The sequence below is a fragment of the Mercenaria mercenaria genome, chromosome 2 (assembly GCF_021730395.1).
Source record: "Mercenaria mercenaria strain notata chromosome 2, MADL_Memer_1, whole genome shotgun sequence".
Taxonomy (NCBI): domain Eukaryota; kingdom Metazoa; phylum Mollusca; class Bivalvia; order Venerida; family Veneridae; genus Mercenaria; species Mercenaria mercenaria.
Window position 1 is genome coordinate 118,313,254 of NC_069362.1, and position 21,790 is coordinate 118,335,043.

The window sequence follows — 21,790 nt, forward strand, 5'->3', positions numbered from 1 at the left end:
TGTTTACATCAATCGCTGGATAGAAAATGATTTCATTGTAATCTGTCTTATTAACTTACCAAGCAGAGGTGTATTTCTAATAAATTGTTGGTTCCCTTATACTATTGTATATAACATCATGTGTGATGATGAAATCAAGTTGTCACTGTAATTAACCACATACAACACACTAAATAGTTGTTTTTCTTTATTCTATATAAAATTCACGTATTTGCAATGGCCGCAGCACACACCAGGACCAATTTAAAATGTAAAATGTCTGCAACTTACATTTTCTTAAAGAATATTGTCAGTTCTGAATTAAGATATATAAAAAGTCGGGGTCATGTTTGATGCAGGAAAATATTTTCAGTCAAACACTCAAACTACAAAATTAGCTAACAATGATCGAGACTCCTGATCAAGCATAGATCTGTCATGTGATTTCAGCAAGAATTGAAAAGAAAATAAAGAAACAAAACCTGAGGACTATTTGAATCCGCCATTATGCAACTATCATCTATTTCGCGCCATTTTTCTATTTAGTGAAAACAGAACTGTAAACAATTTCAATGTAATTTTTCTCAAAAACATGATTATCAGATAGGAAATGATCCTACTAAGAAAGATGGGAAATGATCCTACTAAGAAAACAAATAATTGTACTCATACATGTTTTGTTAATTAATAAGGAAGTTTTGTAACCGCTGCTTAACGACAATTTCTACTGCTGAATGACTCAAAAAGTTTGTCTGTATACTTCACTATTGCCCCGTATTGAATCTTCTGGCAGTATGTTATCCATCTTAAGCTGCATATAACAATAATCAACTTATTGCATGTAAAAGCAATGATATGAGACAATTTGACATAAAATCAATGATAATTCTGGTTTAAATGTCGATTTTTATGGCGGCCTTATTGGATTTAGGACGCCATCTTGCTTTTTACAAAATTTCTAATTAATTTATATTTTGTACAATATAGTAATCTAATGTTGTGCCAAATTTGGATCTCTTAAGATGCATAATTCTGGTGCTATTGGTCGATTCCAGAAATCCACAGTTTCATTTATTTTTTTAACATTTTTACCCCAAAATAGACATTTTGCATCATGATACTTTCCTATACTTTTAATATGTTGTTACATACATCCTGTAAAATCCTTACACAAAAAATCAATTCTTTGCGAGTTTTTTCTTTTATTTGGCATTTCGGCATTTAAATGTTATGGGATGAGATTCCCGATTAATGCAGTGCCTTATTTCAAATTATTGATATAGCGAAAAGTTGTTTCCCCTTAATTATTGCCGCCATTTTTTTGCAGTTTAGTTCGTCGGTTTACAGCGACACGCAAATTGATGAGAAAGGAATTTTCTTCCACAATTAAACTGATACTAGGTACACTGTATACTTTATTTGGTAAGTTAGCTATTAAAGTAAAATTACTGACGGTCCACGAGAGTTAAATTACGGGATTTTTGTGTCAAACTTTTTTTTTCCTGGCGCGGGAATTTTGTTTGAATGTTTGGCGATGTTATGCATGGTAGTTAATCCCTCGTTGTGCGTATCTTGCGGTATCAATGCCGTTTAGCTCACCTGAACACAAAAGCGCTGAACGTGAGCTTAAAGCCTTTCGATCGCACTGTGCCCGTTGTCGATGTTGAGGGGAGATAATTCTTACTGATATTTGTTTTTGTGAATGTGTCACTTTATGTACCAGACACTTTATGTACCAGCACTTTATGTACCACTTTGGACACCTTATGTACCACATATATGATATATATTGGATGATCATTTTTGTTTTGATTTGATGAAAATGTTATATTTTATGTCTACTTGAAATGTTTTTTTTTACTAAATTTAGATGTTAATTGTCATAATTAATAAGGTAAAATTATATGCACATAGAAATGTTTACAACATTCTATGGACTTAAGCTGATTAAATCAGAGTTGTTTTCACAGGTAATTATCACATATTGACAGTGCTACACAATGAGATAAAATTCCTATATAATATATAGGTGGTACACTAAGTGTCAAAGTGGTACATAAAGTGTCTGGTACATAAAGTGACTGGTACATAAGGTGTCGCACCCGTTTTTGTCATAAAATAAAGGTTTTTTTTTTAAAATGTATTTTTTAAGAATGTTTCAGTTCAGTAAAAGTCTTCCACAGGAAATACTTTAGCTCTTATGCTTTATTTATTTATAAATCTATCTATCTATCTATCTATTAAAGCATAAATATCAGAATAGTGTCTAGCGCATGTGTTAGTCCAACTATAATTTGACGCAATCCTGCATGATTTATGTTTGAAAATTTATGTACATTTTGATAGTGTATACGAGTAGAAAAGCACCATCGATGCTTTTCCTAACCTTTCTGGTGAAATTAATTATTATGAAAGAAGTTTGACGATTCATGTGTTTAATTCTTAAGGCTTCTGTTACAGTAAAACAACTCGATACTGTGCTGTCATTTTACATTAAATTAAATTCTTACCTGATAAGCTAGGTGAGCTGGTAACCGGGCAATCAATATCTCAGACAATTTATATACATTGTATATACACGTGTTCTATGTAAGGGATACAACCGTCACTTCGCATAGCACACCACATGTGTACCAGCTACCTCCCTTGAATAAGAAAATTTGGCAGGGGTTCGCTTAAATGTTGACATTTCATTAGTGTTGTAAAATCGGTTTCAAAACAAAATCGATAATCGAATCGAATCTGAACAGCTATTTCGATTCACAATCGATTATATAATCGAAAGTAAAAGCATTCAGACTTACCTATAATTATACTCTTATTATAGATTCCACTTAGGCAATACATTTATAATTTCATAAAACAAAAATATACTATGCTTTTATCATTACTTGGGACTAGGGATGTTCATTAAAATTGTACTCGTAAATACTTTTCTTGATAAGTAAATTAAACCAATAACAAGTGTCAAGTGATCATGATGAATACATTTAATGTATTTAGGGAATGCATTTTTACTTTTAACTATAAATTTCTATAAGTATAAAATTGATTAATTTAATCTCAATCTCGTTGGCTTGATAAGATAAATATAAAACAAGACAGTTCAAGACTATTTCAAAATAAGGTTGACAAATTGACAGACACAGAGAGGTACATTGGGATCATTGTTTAATAATTCACAAAGTCCATACAAATTACGAAGGGTTTGAATAGTTTGGGTACGAAAACATTCCTTTTTTCACATATATGATTTTCGGCAGAGTTTGCAAATAACAGATTGCATGTTGAGGTTTTCTTTAATAGGTGGTCCTTGTTTTGTTTTTTCGAAGCCAAAATAAGCCCACACAGTCCACCGAACTTTTCCTGGACACTTCTTTCTGCCATTTTAATGTGTGAGAGTGACGTTCCTTGTGGTTTAATTAACGAAATGTATGAAAATAACGGATATATGGAATGAATGGAAAGGGATCAATTGCGCTAAAAGCGCTAGCGACATCGATTTCAGAACTCCAACATCGATAGTCGGCGACCTGCGGCTGCCGGCGACGATTATTCGATAAATTTAACTCGATCGTCGTTTCATCACTACATTTCATCAATATTTTTTATAGAGCGGGTTCGGGGTTATTCGGCCGTTTAATTAATTCAATACCATATGGGGAACATTCTAGTTTCGATTTCGTATTCTAGTGAGTCTAAATATAGATCAGACTGTCCCGCACATTTTCAGGGGTTAATTGCGGTAAAACATTGTAAGAATTGATAACCAGCCAATGCAAGAACTGTCTAGTATCGTCGGCTCATGTCGGCCGTTTTCGATGCTGGTCGGCCACACAGTCGGGTTTCATCGGCCGTGACAAAGTTTTTTAAAAAGACAATGCTGTTTTGATAGAAAACGTAATAATTGTTTAATGAATTAATTCAAGCACTCAAAATTCATTTTAAACATATCTACGACATAAATTCGCAGGAACAAACATGTAGAATATGTCACATGCTGTAAATCCTTTAAAAATTAATGCCGAATCAATTTCAGAATTTAAGAATGTAGACAAAGTAACAGAAGTAGCATGGTCAGTAACCTTAATCATTTAAGATAGTGACCATGCTCTATGTGAAACTTCTGTTACTTTGTCTACATTACTAAAATCTGAAAAATCTAATCAACAATTATAGACACACACAAATAATGTTACGTGTTCGTCATCATCAATTTCAACACACCTTCACACAGTAAACTCTGGAACACCGGATTGTTGGGTTAAACGAACGTCACACTGACACAATGGCGACTTGCCTGCTTTTGATAGTGGAAAAGGCCCCCGGGCAACTGGGTGAAGGGCAAGTGGTTCTGTGTCAGCGACCTCAACCACTCGGCCACGGAGGCCCGTGGCCGGCCTTTTGCACACTGAATACTACCTAAATGCCGACTCGTATATAAAAGACAGAAAAATAATGAAATATTTTTTTTATAGAATCAGAGTTGTTCCAAAGATTAATGCGATCGGCCCTCAATGCCCACAAACGTGTTATTAGGCTGAATCTAGGCATCTCATTTGTGTACATTTACAAATTAAAATGCACAAAGTAGAAGTTATAATCTTTTCATATCTGGACAAATATGTAGATCTATATTAGATCTAGTCATAAGAAAAAAAATGCAGCAGTTTGGGGTTCGCAACAAGATCGCCAAAATAACAAACAACACTGCTCTTGAAAAGCATGTGAATCCAGTCTGAAAATTTCTAGCTTTTTTTCTACCTGCAAATTGACAAGTTGATAATCGACAAATGAATTATAAATTCGATGGATGCCAATTAAAACTAATTAGAGCAAATTAAGTGGGATCTTTAATGCGTGATTTCTTCTTATTAAAACAATTATTTATACATGTATATCGGTATATAACAATTTATTATAGATATCATAATAATATTTAAAGTACTTTTTTTCTCTTAAATGATTTTTTGTGCAAGTGTCCGAGTTGACAAGAATTGTAAAAATTTTGTTGGCCTTCCTCGGCCACTCTAAAAATAGATTTGAAACATCTTCAACCTCCACCAAGCGTTTACGAACATAGATTATACGATATTGATTGATAAGATTGTAAACTCGATTCCTCGAAACTACATTTTGTTTGACCTTGAAATTTTAACAAATTATAATAATACATGTCAAATGTTAAATATAGATAAGTTACTGCTGCTAAAATTAAATCTGTCCCTAAAATACTGAAAACGTACTGAATATCATTGATTTTCAAATTTTAAAAAATGGCGGACTGAAAACTTCCGTATTTGCGCAAATTGACTCAACAACGGCATAAATAAAGAGTGTTTCTGCCCAGTGGCCGGTTACTGCCGACGGCCAGCCAGACCCGAACCCGCTCATATTTGTTTTTGCTTTCTATGTGAAAAAAATCAAAATTTATTGCCGATGCACATAAATGTCTCATTTTTGACATTATTATGTATTTTTGATAAGTGATCTGGTTTTGACCGCCAAGGGGAGAAACTTAATTGGGGAAGAAGTAGTTCTCCTTTGCGTATTAGCTGCATGTGAAATCCCCCATGTACGGAATTATGTAAACAATTAAACAATTGTGGAATGAACAATTCAAGTTTTCTCGGGAAGTTTTTACCTTTTGTTGCAAAAACTTCACAAAGCTCTGTTTTGCAGGAAAGCGTTACGAAAACAATCGAGACTTCATAAAGTGACGCGTTATCAGATACTACTAGCTGACGGATACTGCTTCGATACCAGTGTATCTAAATAAATTCTGTAAAGAATTTGGCTGGTATTTCACAAGTGAATATGAACAGGCAGAAAAAAATTCCATATAAAATTCTGTATTGTACCTTTTGAGCTCACCAGAGCATGAAGTGCTCAAGGTGAGCTAATGTGACAGGTCATTGTCCGGTGTTCGTCATCCGTTGTCCGTAGTGTGCATCCGTCGTCCATCAACATTAATTTGCCTTGCAAACACTCTAGAGGCCACATTTGTGACCCAATCTTTATGAAACTTGGTCAGAATGTTAGTCTTGATGATTTCTAGGTCAAGTTTGAAACTGGGTCATGTGGGGTCAAAAAACTAGGTCAGTAGGCCAGATAAAAGGAAAAGCTTGTGAACACTAGAGCCCACAGTTGTGACCCAATATTTATGAAACTTGGTCAGAATGTTTGTCTTGATGATTTCTAGGTCAGTTTGAACCTGGGTCAGGTGGGGTCAAAAACTAGGTCACCTGGGCAAATCAAAGGGAAAAACTTGTGAACACTTTAGAGGTCACAGTTGTGACTCAATCTTATGAAACTTTGTCAGAATGTTTGTCTTGATGATTTCTAGGTTTGAAACTGAGTCATGTGGGGTCAAAAACTAGGTCGCTCAGTCAAATCAAAGGAAAAGCTTGTGAACACTCTAGAGGCCACAGTTGTGACCCAATATTTATGAAACTTGGCCTTATGTTTGTCTTGATGATATCTAGGTCAAGGTCGAAACTGGGTTATGTGGGGTCAAAAACTAGGTCAGTAGGCCAGATCAAAGGAAAAACATGTGAACACTAAAGAGGCCACAGTTATGGCTCAATCTTCATGAAACTGGGTCAGAATGTTTGTCTTGATGACTTTCAGGTCAAGTTTGAATCTGGGTCATGTGGGGTCAAAAACTAGGTCAGTACGCCAGATCAAAGGAAAAGCTTGTGAACACTCTAGAGGCCACAGTTGTGACCCAATATTTATGAAACTTTGTCAGAATGTTTGCCTTGATGATCTCTAGGTCAATTTTGAAACTGGGTCATGTGGGGTCAAAAACTAGGTCAGTAGGCCAGATCAAAGGAAAAGCTTGTGAACACTCCAGAGGCCACAGTTGTGAACCAATATTTATGAATCTTGGTCAGAATATTTTTCTTGATGATCAAGTTTGAATCTTGGTCATGTGTGCATGTGTCTTTATCATGATATCAGCTTGCACACCTGCTATTATTCGTCTGGCTCCACCCCCTATTTCCAAAGTGATGGCCCCTGTAATAGTCAAAAATGCACATTTTTACCTAATGACGAGCCTAGCTCAAAAACTATTTGTTGTAAATTCATAAAACCTTGCATGACCCTTTATCATGATATGACTATGCACACTTGGCATTCTTCTTGAGATTTTAATGCTAATTACAAAATTATGGCCCTTGAAATAGCCAAAATAGTGGATTTTTGGTTTGTGATGCTAATACATGTAGCTCAAAAGGTATATGGCCTAGAATAATGAATCTTTGTTTATATAAAATATTTGTTGAGGCTGTACCACCTTATGACTGCAAACATTTGAATTATTGCCCTTTATTTGTAACAAATGTATGAGTGGGGCACCCCCTGTGTCCTACAGACACATTCTAGTTCTTTTTCTAGGTCAATTACCAACCTCACTGGGTCAAGTCCTATAACTCTGAAATGTATTTTGGCCAAATTATGCCCCCTTTTGGACTTTGAAAGTCCTGGTTAAAGTTTTGCATGCAATTAAGTTACTATTTCCAAAACTAAACCAGATACTGAATTGAAACTTCACATGTGTCTTTAGAGTTATAAAACTAGTTGATAGCATGAAGTCCCATAACTCTGAGATGCATTTTGGCCAAGTTATGCCCCCCTTTTGAAATTAAAAAGTCCTGGTTAAAGTTTTGCATGCAAGTACATATAGCTATTACTTAAAGACATAGCTTTGAAACTTAGTTTTTCTTTTTCTAGGTCAATTACCATTTTCACTGGGTCAAGTCCCATAACTCTTGACATGTATTTTTTGCCAAATTATGCCCCCTTTTGGACTTATAAAATCCTGGTTAAAGTTTTGCGTGTAAGTTACTATCTCCAGTAAATACAGATATTGCATTGAAACTTCAATTGTGTCTTTGGGGTTATAAAACTAGGTGATAGCATCAAGTCCCAATACTCTGACATGCATTTTGACCAAGTTATGCCCCTTTTGGACTTCGAAAGTTCTGTTTTGTTCATATGGGGTGTTTGCCACTTTTAAGGGCCACTTAGAGGTAAAAGTAGAAATACCTTTAAACAACTTCTTTTCATGAATGGTTTGATGGATTTTCACCAAACTTGTTCTGTAGAATCACTGTAAGGTCCTCATCAGAACTTGTTTAAATAGGGGCAACTGGCCATCATTAGGGGTCACTAGAGCTAAATGTAGAAATACCATTTAACAACTTCTTTATACAGATTACAGCCATTATAAAGAGATCTTCCAAAACACCCTCTGCTTTTTAAGCATCCTTGAATATACACTGACTATGATCATACCAGTTATATAATTTGGGGATAGTTCTTGATAAGTATTTATATTTAAAAAAAGCCTGTTTATAACTTTATATTGGCGAAATATTACATCCAAAAAGAACCATATTTGCTTATTGTTATCTATTGGATGCATATATATGAGCTTAGACTGGCATCAGTCATTAGAGTCATTAAATGTAAAGCACTTGGCCATAAAATCAATCCTCTCTAATAGCACTTTCTGAAAAAAAATCTCTTACTCTATCTTTTACCTCTGTTGAGATGAGCCTAGAGAGAAAATGGTTTTCTGAGAAAATATCAGTGTCAGAAAGAAGAAAGAAATTAATATTATTACAGATTATTTGATCTCAACAGACTTTGTAAGTCTAATATGATCTTAAACCTGTTTTTCCACCAAAGTGTCCCTAATTGTAGCTTTTAAAGCTACGATGTATGAATTTCTTTCCAGTTTATCACGATTTTGCTTAAGGTAGTTCTGCACGTTTGGATCAATTTTTTTTCTACAATGTAGAATTTGATTAAACCTTGATTTTTTTGAGACTTCAGAATGTACTTAGAAAATTAGGCAAATAAAAAAGCTAGGGTCTTGTGCTCAATTTCTTTGCTAAATTGAACTGAAAAACTTGGACTTCACACAAGTTTTCTTAATTGGCCAGTCTATGTGAAAATCACAATTTTGATGACATTTTCGCGAACAGAAACTTTTCTACAATGCAGATTCTAATGAAACTTCTCACAGTTATAAAGTAACATATGATTTTTAATATGGTGAAATAAAATGTATAGGTACATGTGTTTGGTTTTACGATATTTGCCCATGATACAAGATATCCTCACATTTCAAGCTGATTTTGAGACTTCATTTGGAATTATTTAACGTGTAAAACTATTGAATATTGTATTTTTCCTCTAGACATGCTAGAAGGAAAGTAATTTTGCCGTTTAAACAATTTTACTCACAGATTGCCATTGATTCATAAAATTATTTTTGTTTCCGTATGTTGAGTCCAGGCTTTATTCTAAGTTACCTGGATAAATGATGTTGAGCCATTACTTCCGGTTTATCAGACATGCAGTCAATTACCTTAACAGTAGAAACTGCTAATGACTGCAACAGCTGAGCTATAAGCGTGACAAGCAGGTGTAATGAAGCTAGTGTAAAAAGCTTAAGCTGTCAAAGAAAAAATCACACAGGTTAAAATTGTTTGTGAAAATTAAAAACATGAAACATTGACAGTATTTTTTTACGAAAATAATTTATAAAGCAATTAATAGAAGAAAAGACCATTTTTTTTGATAGATTTAAGAATGTATTGGAGTCTTTAGTTAGAAATAAATAGTAAATATGGGATATAATAATATAAAATGTATACTGGAATGAGTGTCTCTATTATAAAAATGTCATCCGTCTTTCAGGATGACCATAATTTGGGTGGTAGACAGTTATGCAATATTGCCAGAATGGAATGATTCAGACCTGTGAATTGTGTTCAAAAGTTAGGGTTACTCATTTTAATTATGTCTCCCACACCACTGTGTAGTGGGAGACATAATTATTGATTTACTCCTGTGTGTGTGTTTGTGTTTCCATCTGTCACAAATCTTCGTTGTCCGCACTCTAAGTCGAACATTTCTCATCCGATCAAACTTGAACAAAATGTGTTTGCCAATAAGTCCTCGGCCATGTTCGATAACTAGCCAAATCAGCTCAGGCACTTCGGAATTATGGCCCTTGAATTACCGATAGGCCGCTTACTCCAACACTTATCCGATAGGCCGCTTACTTCAACACTTACTCCAAAACTATTAAAGGTATATTTTCTGTGAGTAAACAGTATATAAAGACAGACTTCCTTTTAGGCATTTGTGGGAGACATGCGCTTTTCTCAAAAACAGCCCTAGTTCCACAGCATCATTTTGAAAGTATTTAAGGTAGTTGGCTGGTAATGACAATATGCAAATTATGTATAATTACCTACTCTCGTTTAAGGCATTTTGGCATTATTAGGATGTAAATAAGGTATATTGTGCACTTGGCTTTCCATAAAAACTGGAGAATGCTAAAATTGCATATGGAGAATGCATAATTAGCGGATTCCTATTAGTGGTCTACTACCTTAAGGTTAAAGGGCAAGTAATAAATGATACAGTTAGCATATATACAGATCACAGTCCTTTTAGATATGATTACCTTTCCTACTAAACCCTATATAAAAGGTTTTCAAAACAAAATACTGATAAACTGCTTTTATTTACAGATCATGCCGAGGTCGTACGTTGATAACGCAATGAACAGGTCTCTTGGCCGTGTTGGTATGACAGTAGGGAGTATGCCAGTGTCAAAAGGTTCCAGTTCAAGTTACAGTAGTGGTGGAAATGGCTATAGAAGTTCTAGCAGAAACGACTACGGCTGTTCCAAATCATCGTATAGTTCCAACACATACGTTGACAATGCCATGAACAGGTCACTTGGTCGTGTTGGTATGGCAGTAGGAAGTATGCCGGTCTCTAAAGGTTCCGGTTACAGTTATAGCAGAGAAAGTTATAGCAGTTCAAGCAGGAATGACTCATCTTCATACAGTTCTGACACATACTCAAACAAATCAAGATATTCCGGTGGAAGTGGAGGGGGTGATAGAAATGACAGTGTAAATGACTCTGTCTTCTCAAGCACAAGGCACGAACATGATTCTTACGTTGACAATGCAATGAACAGAAAGCTAGATCGGGTTGGGAAGCCATTAGGAAGTATGAAGGTATCACGAAAATCTGGTCATTATAGTCACAGTGGAGATGATGGTTTCAATTTGGACGACTCTGTTTTCACCAGCAACTCGCCAGGTACTTCAGATACATATGTGGACAATGCTATGAATAGGAAGTACGGTCGAGTCGGGATACCGTTAGGGAGTATGCCTGTGTCGAGAGGTTCTAGCTATGGTAGTGGAAATGGAGATGAACGGGTCAGCAGGAAAGACTCTGGATTCTCATCATGCAGTTCAGATACATACTATGACAAAGATTATAACAGAAAGATAGGAAGAGAAGACCTACAAAGAAGGTCAACAACATCGGTTGATGATATAAAGTCAAAGGCTCTTGATACACCCTCTAAGGTTAAAGCATATGTTGATAATACTTACAACAGAAAGTATGAGAGAGTTGGTTTGCCAGTTGGATCAAAAGTAATATCAAAACAGTCTGAGAGTACTACTCCAAGATCAGACACTCATCTTTCGTCAGATTCTGACACTAAAGTATGTAAAGACAACCCTATGAACAGAAAAGTCGGTCGCGTTGGTAAACCACTGGGAAGCGCTGTGTTTTCACCTAAGGAAAAAAGTACAGAAGAAAAGGTATATATGGATACAAAGATGAACAGGAACCTCGGACGTGTTGGAAAACCCCTTGGCAGCATGCCTATAGGAAAAAAGAGTTACACAACTAAGAAAGCAAGAGATGTGATTGGAAAGATGAACAGAAAAGAGGTAAGATACTTGATTGTTTTTAGCTTGACTATGTGAAGTATATTGAGCGATATCCTACTTGACCTGGGGTAGGCATCCATTCAGCGTCCACTCCTTGTTTTAAAGTTTTAACGCAGCTCTGCTATTACTCGATAGATTTGCTTAAAACTTAAAATAGTTATTTCTTATCATTTCCCATACCATATGACAGAAAAGCTATTACTCTTGCACGATATTTCATGAATTATCCTCTTATTAGCTCGACTTTTTGAAGAAAATGTAGAGCTATTGCACTCGCCCCAGCGTCCACGTTGGTTAAAGTTTTTGATAATGTCAAATATCTCGGTTACTATCAGAGATATTGACTTGAACCTTGAAATAGTTGTTTAATATCACAGTCTACACCAGGAGAAACAATCCCCATAACTCTGATTTGAATTTTGACAGATTTATGCCCCTTTTAACTCAGAATGTTTTGGTTAAAGTTTTTGATAGTCAAGTATCTCTGTTACTATCAAAGCTTTTGTCTTGAAACTTAAAATAGTTATTTACTATCACAGTCTACACCAGAAGAAACAATCCCCTTAACTCTGATTGAATTTTGACAGATTTATGCCCCTTTTTAACTTAGAATATTTTGGTTAAAGTTTTTGATAAAGTCAAATATCTCTGTTACTTTCGAAGCTTTTGACTTGAAACTTAAAATATTTATTTACTGTCACAGTCTACACCAGAAGAAACAATCCTCTTAACTCTGATTTGAATTTTGACAGAGTTATGCCCCTTTTTAACTTAGATTTTTATGCCCCCACTTTTGAGATGGAGAGTCTTATGTTAACCCCAGGTTCCTATCTTAAAGGTCAAGGTCACAAGTAGGGGTCAAAAGTCATTTTAGAGCTTGTCTGGGCCATAACTTAAATGAGTATGGAGCAATCTGTTTAGCTCACATGTCACAAAGTGACAGTGTGAGCTTTTGTGATCGCGCAGCGTCCGTCGTCCGTGCGTAAACTTTTGCTTGTGACCACCCTAGAGGTCACATTTTTCATGGGATCTTTATGAAAGTTGGTCAGAATATTCATCTTGATGATATCTAGGACAGTTAAGGTCAAGTTCGAAACTGGGTCAACTGCGGTCAAAAACTAGGTCAGTAGGTCTAAAAATAGAAAAACCTTGTGACCTCTCTAGAGGTCATATTTTTCAATGGATCTTCATGAAAGTTAGAATGTTCACCTTGATGATATCTAGGACAAGTTTGAAACTGGGTCACGTGCCATCAAAAACTATGTCAGTAGGTCAAATAATAGAAAAGCTTGTGACCTCTCTAGAGGCCATATTTTTCATGGGATCTGTATGAAAGTTGGTGTGAATGTTCGTCTTGATGATATCTAGGTCAAGTTCGAAACTGGGTTACGTGCTGTTTAAAACTAGGTCAGTAGGTCTTAAAATAGAAAAACCTTGTGACCTCTCTAGAGGCCATATTTTTCAACGGATCTTCATGAAAATTGGTCAGAATGTTCATCTTGATAATATCTAGGACATTTTCGAAAGTGGGTCACGTGCGGTCAAAAACTAGGTCAGTAGGTCTAAAAATAGGAAAACCTTGTGACCTCCCTAGAGGCCATATTTTTCAATGGATCTTAATGAAAATTGGTCAGAATGTTCATCTTGATGATATCTAGGCTATGTTCGAAAGTGGGTCACGTGCGGACAAAAACTAGGTCAGTAGGTCTAAAAATAGGAAAACCTTGTGACCTCCCTAGAGGCCATATTTTTAAATGGATATTCATGAAAATTAGTCAGAATGTTCATCTTGATGATATCTAGATCAAGTTCGAAACTGGGTTACGTGCTTTCAAAAACTAGGTCAGTAGGTCTAAAAATAGAAAAACATTGTGACCTCTCTAGAGGCCTTATTTTTTCATGGATCTTCATGAAAATTGATCAGAATGTTCATCTTGATGATATCTAGGTCAAGTTCGAAACTGGGTCACGTGCGGTCAAAAACTAGGTCAGTAGGTATAAAAATAGAAAAACCTTGTGACCTCTCTAGAGGCCATATTTCTCAATGGATCTTCATGAAAATTAGTGAGAGTGTTCAGCTTGATGATATCTAGATCAAGTTCGAAACTGGGTCATGTGCGGTCAAAAACTAGGTCAGTAGGTCGAAAAATAGAAAAACCTTGTGACCACTCGAGAGGCCATATTTTTCATGAGATCTTCATGAAAATTGTTGAGAATGTTCACCTTGATGATATCTAGGTCAGGTTCAAAAGTTGGTCACGTGCCTTCAAAAACTAGGTCATTAGGTCAAATAATAGAAAAACCTTGTGACCTCTAGAGGTCATATTTTTCAATGGATCTTCATGAAAATTGGTCAGAATTTTTAATCTTGATGATATCTGGGTCACCTGTGCTCAAATACTAGGTCACTATGTCAAATAATAGAAATAACGACGTCATACTCAGTTGAACACTGGGTCATGTGGGGATAGGTGAGCGATTCAGGACCATCATGGTCCTCTTGTTTCTTTTGTCTGAATATCTGTGTTAATATTTTGACCCCATTCTTCAATCAATTGTTCGAATAGTCGAGCGTGCTGTCATCAGACAGCTTTTGTTTTTATGCCATATGACACAGAAACCAATCACCCTAGCATTCATGGAGGGAAATATTCTGACCAAGTTTCATGAAGAGTGAGCTAAAATTGTGATCTTTAGAGTGTTAACAGTCTAAACACGACATACCACGACGCAAGATAGACACAGGTGATCACAGTACCTCACCTTGAGCTTTTGTGCTCAGGTGAGCTAAAAGTCTTTAAACAATTCCTTGACATGATCCGCTTGATATATCGTCACTGAACTTGTGGGAAATGATTGAAACTTCACACACTTGTTTTCTTCGACAATATGCTATGCAGTGTACATATTTCGTATTTTTTTTTACTTTTTAATCCCCCGCCACGAGTGATAGTGGTTAGAGGAATGGTCTCCGTCTGTAACATTTCGTGTCTGCATTGTATCTCTTAAACCCCTTGAAGGATTTTCGTGAAACCAAGGTCAAATGATCACCTCATCAAGACGATGTGCAGAACCCACGAGTCAGCCATGTCGGCTCAGGGTCAAGGTCACAACTCAAGGTCAAAGGTTTGAGCCTTCCATTTTGTGTCCGCTTTGTATCTCCTTAACCCCTTAAAGGATAATCATGAACCTTGGGTCAAATGATTACCTCATAAAGACGATGTGCTAGACTCATGAGTCAGCCATTTGGCTAAAGGTCAAGGTCACAACTCAAGGTCAGAGTTTGAGCCTTCAGTTTTGTGTCTACTTTATAACTCCTTGACCCATCGAAGGATTTTCATGAAACTTGGGTCAAATGATCACGTCATCAAGATGATTTGCATGAGTGAGCCATGTTGGCTCAAAGTCAATGTCACATATCTGGGTCAAATGTTTGAGCCTTCAGTTTTGTGTCAGCTCTGTATCTCGTAAACCCCTTGAAGGAATTTAAAGAAACTTGGGTTAAATGATCACCTCATCAAGACAATGTGCAGAACTTACGAGTCAGCCATGTCGGCTTAAGGTCAAGGTCACAGCTCGGGATCAAATGTTTGAGCCTTCCATTATGTGTCCGCTCTGTATTTCCTAAACCCCTGGAAGGAATTTCAATAAACTTTGGTCAGTTGATCACCTCATCAAGACGATTCGCAGAACTAGTGAGTCAGCCATATTGGCTCAAGGTCAAAGTCACTCGAGGTCAGGTTTGAGCCTTCCATTTTATGTCTGCTCTGCATCTCCTAAACCCCTTTAAGGATTCTAATATGACATGGCTATAATATTACCCTTATCAAGACAATGTGCAAAATTCAAAATTCACCCATGTCAGCTTAAGGTCAAGGTCACAACTCGAATGTTTAATAGTTGCACCCAGTCCATAAACCCCTTCACTATCCATAATAGATGCGGAGGATGAAGCTGTCTTTCAGACTAACTTGTTCAAAAAGTGAGAACTTTTCTAGTGACAAAGCTTTTGAATATTTAGGCGTTTACGTGCTCTGGGAGCTCTTGTTATTTAAACAGCTTTGGATGTGCAACTGCTTGTCAGAATTACATCATGAGATGGACCTCTCTAAAGTTATTAGTTCCTGACAGGTTGAAAACCAGTTTACGGGACTGTAGGATTGCGCTTTTCCGTCCGTCATTGTCTGCAATTTCATGTCAGTTTCTTAACTCATGTCATTCATTAAAGGATTTTAATATTACTTGGCACAATTTTTCCCCATGATGAGACGAAATTTCATGGACCCATAGCACAAAGGTCAAGGTCACACTTGGAGGTCAAAGGTCATCAGGTTTTTTTTCCTGTCTGGTCGATAATAAGGCGATGTGTTATGCACAACTTTCAGTCCCTTGGCTTAAAGGTGAATGTCACACTTGGCAGTCAAATGTAAACATGGCACGAACAAGGTCTGTCTCCTGTCCGGTACAGAATATTACTTAAAATTAATGTTCCACGTAATCGCAAAACCCAGAATCCTAGCTCGGTGGTCAAGGTCACACTTGGAGACCAAAGGTCTGAATAGGACTATTTTCCTGTCCGGTCCATAATTCGTCATACAAAATAGGATTTAAATTTTAGTTGGCACAAATAATCTCTTTGATAAGACAACTTGTCATGCGCAAAACCCGGTCATCTTGCTCAAAGGTCAGAGTCACACTTGGAGGTCAAAGGTCAACAGGTTTTTTTCCCTGTCCTGTCTGTAATTCGACAATCCGTAAATGGTTTTCAATATTACTTGGCACCAATGTTTCCCATAATAAGATGATGTGTTATGCACAAATTCCAGACCCCTATCTCAAAGGTCAAGTTCACACTTAAAAGTTAAAGGTCTATAGGCTTTTTTTCATCACCAAACTGTCAATGACTAACATATTTTTCGTTCGTCGCAGCAAAACATAGGGAAAAAACGTTAAAAAAATAGCATTTATTAATGGTTTAGAAAGGCCCCAGATGCCCGTCCGTATTCCCCGTGTTACTGCATCCAGAAGTCACTTGGGTTAGCCACCACGTTCATTGAATTTAATGAAATATGCAAATCTCTAGAACCCTGGACTCAAAACAAATGAAGACAGAAATCTAATTGGAGGAACGCAGCTGAAAATGAATGCAAGTCTACAGTACTCTGTATATGGACACTTACACAGTCTATTTGAACAGGAATATATTTAGACATGTGAAACAAATAAACGGGACAAAACAAACACACAAACATAATTGTGCATCATCTTGGTATTATCAGTTGCCAAAACTTTACTTGGTAGTTTAAACAGGCTAATGATTTACCACAGTTCACTTCTTGCAAGACAAGGTTTGTTTGGGTGAGGAGTATGTACATGTGTATCAGCCTCACTCATTTGTCCATCTTCCCAGATATTTTCATATCTGATATCTTTTGTCGTTATGATTAATCATTTTCTAATTATATAATTGATTTAATTTGTATTTCTACATTGTAGGTACAAGATTGGGTTTATGACAACCAGTACACAGACTATGATGTATACAAACAGCAAGGAGATGATTTGAGAGACGCAATGCTAGAAGCATTGTATCATTTTAATCGCTTCTTTGAAGAAATGACTTGGAAAATACAGACAAGCTCTACGGAGCCACCAAAGACATCGTCACAAGTGCACGAAGATTACAGGGGTAGAAAGATTCCTTATGTAGAGTTGAAGTTAGCTTCTAAAATAGGATGTGGAGGCTTTGGCGAAGTGTATTTTGCAAAGTGGAAAGAAACTGTTGTCGCTGTTAAAAAACTGAAAGCAGAGTCGGTTTCAAAAAGAAGGCTGGATGATTTTGCACGAGAGATGATGTTGTACTGCCAGCTTGACCATACAAATATAGTCAGATTCATCGGAGCTTGTGTCGAGAGGCCAAATCTTTGCATCGTCATGGAGTATATGCAGATGAGCTTATTTGAAGCCATTCATATTAGGGAAGATATAGATTTCTCCGAGATTGATCGACTAAACATCATTCGAAGCACCTGCAGCGGTTTGAAATATCTTCACTCTCTGGACATTGCCCATAGAGACTTGAAAACAACAAATGTTCTGGTGAATTACTTGGACGGAGAGTTGGAAGTGAAGATTACAGACTTCGGTCTGAGCAGCATGAAAGGCAATACACAAACGTCATCTTCATACAAAGGAGAAATAATCGGAACTCCTCGGTATTCTGCACCTGAGATTCTTCTTGGTACCAGAAGGCTCACTGTTGAAGATTATAAGAAAGCTGACATCTATTCTCTTTCACTCATTATATTTGAAGTCGTTTTTGAGGAAGAGCCATTTTATGATTTTGACATTCAACAACTGGTCAGATATGTTGGGAGGTTCGGTATATCACCAGAGATACCCAAGGATATCAAACCGACAAAATGTGTTCATAGAATAATGGAATTTGCTTGGTGTAGTAAGCCTGAGGACCGACCTGATATCAACTATGTATATGACGTGTTCCTTCTTCAAAAGAAAATATATGAAGTTTGAACTGGTAACAATGCTACTGGATTGATGTGTACAGAAATTAGTTTGCAATCTTACAGATAGTTTTTGACGTTTGAAAGGATTTGGATGACGAATAGCATTAAATATTTAGTAATTGTTGAAAGATCTGTATATGAGAAGGACAAGAAACATCTTTCGTTCATGCAAGTAATGCAGTGGTCTTTAGTATTAAGTAGTATCATAGAAATTTGTTAAATGCTCAGGACAAAGGAACGTTAAATTTGTGTTCAAACAGCTAGTGTGCGTACATTACCGTAAAATGTGTTTACTGACCAAAAAGATAAAATCATGGACACAATACCGGTCGGAGATAATATATATTTGTTCCTTTTACTTGAAACAGTTTACAGTTCTAAATGTAAGCGGAGATTGTTTTTCACTATCAAAGAACACTAAAGGTTGAAATATAGTAGATATCATGTACCCATTTGTGTGCATTTTGACATACAACTTACATTTTGCTGATTTTGCTGAAGCTCCGTTGGTACTTAATGTAGATGTAATATACTCAGCATATATGTACAACGGCCATGTTTCCTATTTTGAACCAACAGATTCATGTAACTCTTAGTGGTCTGCAGTCAATCAAATACAGCCATCCTACTTTACAGTTAAGACATTTTCCTAACTTCCGTTAGCGAAAACAAATTTATAAGCAATTTCATACATTTCCATTTACTATTTACAGGTATCATCTTACGTTTTGTTTACAGTTTGATTATTTTTTGTTCCTTATTTCAATTATTTAGTTTGTTGTTTGCAGTTCATGCACTAGAAAACTTCACATTTTGCACATGTTGAGAATAAAGTTTTTTGGTAAAGCTCGATATAATTATTATTTCTGATTTTCTTTCACGAAATATGCACTGAAGCTTTTTTATATTATAAAGTTCCAAAATTGATTCGAATTATGACATAACTTAAGATGTGCACCGCTCAGATGGATGATGATTTACATTTACAAGTCTAACAGAACGCTACTAAGGATCGATTTTACTAGAGCAATTATCTCCCAGATGTTTAAAAAGCATTTTGTGAACGTGACGTTTGGTTTAAGTTTCTAGTAAATGCATGTTTCAAATTATTCCTGTAAATTTCAAATCCATGCATCAGCGATTTTGAATTACTGTCAGTGCTGATCAGGAATCAAACCTTGGACCTCTCTCACTTAAGACAGACACTCGCGTCGTCACAAAAGCAAGTGAAATGGAGCACACTTATACTCTACCCTTCTACAAGTATCATGCTTAACCTTTAGCCTGCTGTTGGCAAGTGATTTTGCCTTTGCGACCAGTGCAGACCAAGATCAGCCTGCACATCCGTGCAGTCTGATCAGGGTCTGCACTTTTCGCTATTCAGTCAGTTAATTTTCAGTAAACACTCCTTCGAAGAATAAATGGTATTGCCCAAATTGAATGATGGACCAATCCATTTTAGAAATTTAGCAGGCTAACGGTTAAGATTTGGTTATGTCTTGTCATTAGAGTACAAACTGTGAAAGAGATTGATAGTCAGAAAAATAAGATATATAGACTTAGTGAAATTTCAAGCCAGACTTACTGTTCGTTATAAATATGGTCTAAACTGTATAAAGTATCCTTGTAATCGAGCATTTTGCGATTTGTTCAGACATAAGTAACACAACAGCAGGTGTATGTCAATGTAAGAATGAAAATTTGTAAACGAAAATTCCAATAGATATATGATTGTAACCAGTGACATTTTTTTCTTATGTCACAGACTACACAGTAGTGTATGTATAATGTCCATGCTATTAAGAGAAGGGGATAAAGTGCAGTCTGCCCAGTATGTAGGTTCGTTTGTAGAATATCGTGCCCAGAACCTGCCGTGCACGGTTGGATTTCGGAATAAATTACACAAATTACCAACTTAACAAGACCTGTATCTCAAAATCTAGACCCGTACCGCAAGGGTTACTGTAAAAGCACATATTTTCGCGAGGTCAAAATTTGGAATTTTGACTATGTACGCGGGGTTTAATATTCGCAAAATTGTAAAAATGGTATCCTACTTGAATTAGCATTATATACTAATGGTAAATATTTACGCGAGGATTAATTTTCGCGAATATAGCGAAAATTAAACTCTCGAAAATTTCTGCTTTTACAGTATAGTCGCACTGGTCAAAGATGTTCAAAGACAAAGCTATTAAGTACCTGTTAAAGCTAAATTATAACGTATCACTTATCACGCTAAAATGTCAATAAAATCTATATTGCTGCACTTGAAAAATTCCCGTCGCAGCAAAACTTTTGCGTGTACCTTAGCAACGACCTGGGGCCTGTTTCACAAAACGTCTTTGTACGAAGCTCGCAAGATACTTCGTACGCAAAACGTACGGAAATTTGCGAAGTTCGTAGGTCTGTTTCACAAAATTGGCGTAGGAGGTTTGCGCGAATGTTTTAGTACAAACGTTTCTACAGAAGGAACTTAATGGTAATAGACTGATAACGAATAAATATGATCAATTTAAAGGATTTTGCAATAATGAAAAAAATCATAGCAAAACATATTTAGCATTTTTCATGTTTTGCTATATATACGAAGTCCGTGCCATAGCTATTTTAACTTCACAAATATTCTCTTAAGGACGTTATTTCGTACGATTATCGCAAATTTAAGAACTTTCGTGAAACGCTTTTTTGGATTGCTAATTAGTAACCAAAGGGGCTGCCCACCACAGGCGTACAACGCACTAGACGATCTGTCTCGTCAGTGTGAGATACTCGCCAAAAGCTTAAAATGGTCCAACGCAAAGCAGGTTACATTATTCCAGAGACTCTGGTATTGGCACATGTATGATACGTAGACTGAACTCGATACTTTTTAGCATGTAAGAGGTTAAAACAGAATGCTGATTTTCTTTGAAATAATTCAGCAACTTATTAAATTTCGAGTTCATCAGTCACTGAGGCCGGTAAGACAAGGGGCTCCGTAGCCAACCAGGTGACATACAACAAAAGAGCACCAACATCCAGCAAATCAGAACTAGGGTAAATGTGAACAATTTTCATTAACCGTAGCAACCATTGTGACTTGGACCTTTATCTAGTCACCCGTGCGTAATGACACCTAGCATCTCACGCCGTGTCATTATAAACTTCTGTACAGAATCAAAAGGTGTTTTTATCAGTTTGGAAGATGGTTAATCGTATTTCAGTCGTCGGTAAATGGATTTAATGTTAATCTTTACCAACTGATACTTTACATATATCTGTGTTTACCCAGTTCTTAATACACATTAGATTTTTACTGGGTGTATTTTAAAATTTGATTTTCATATGCTGGTAGCGTTATTTAAGTATAAATATAAATTAAAAAAAAACACACAACATATTAAACCTAAGCAATGATATGAAAACCAGAATGGTTGTATAATATTTTCAGAAGATTTGCATTGACAAGATTTCAGTATATATTTTGCGAAAAATTTACAAAATTATTATTACCTC

General features: G+C 36.1%; 1 protein-coding gene across 2 annotated transcripts; it reads left to right on the plus strand.

The window, feature by feature from the left end:
* The first annotated feature begins 1,261 nt into the window (after window positions 1–1,261).
* On the plus strand, window positions 1,262–19,920 carry LOC128555395 (uncharacterized). Of its 2 annotated transcripts, none has more exons than XM_053537663.1 (3): window positions 1,262–1,401; window positions 10,536–11,765; window positions 17,262–19,920. In XM_053537663.1, the coding sequence occupies exons 2-3, from the start codon at window positions 10,539–10,541 to the stop codon at window positions 18,297–18,299; spliced, it is 2,265 nt and encodes a 754-aa protein (XP_053393638.1). In that variant the 5' UTR covers window positions 1,262–1,401; window positions 10,536–10,538; the 3' UTR covers window positions 18,300–19,920. The 2 variants fall into 2 exon arrangements, with proteins under 2 accessions (XP_053393638.1, XP_053393639.1); XM_053537664.1 differs by having other exon boundaries at window positions 1,269–1,380.
* Window positions 19,921–21,790: the final 1,870 nt, after the last annotated feature.

Bases quoted from the DNA above. Each gene is read 5' to 3' on its own strand.
- LOC128555395 (XM_053537663.1), top strand. From the start codon at position 10,539: ATGCCGAGGTCGTACGTTGATAACGCAATGAACAGGTCTCTTGGCCGT. The intron at 11,766-17,261 runs GTAAGATACTTG...TCTACATTGTAG, and splicing joins GAAAGATGAACAGAAAAGAG to GTACAAGATTGGGTTTATGA.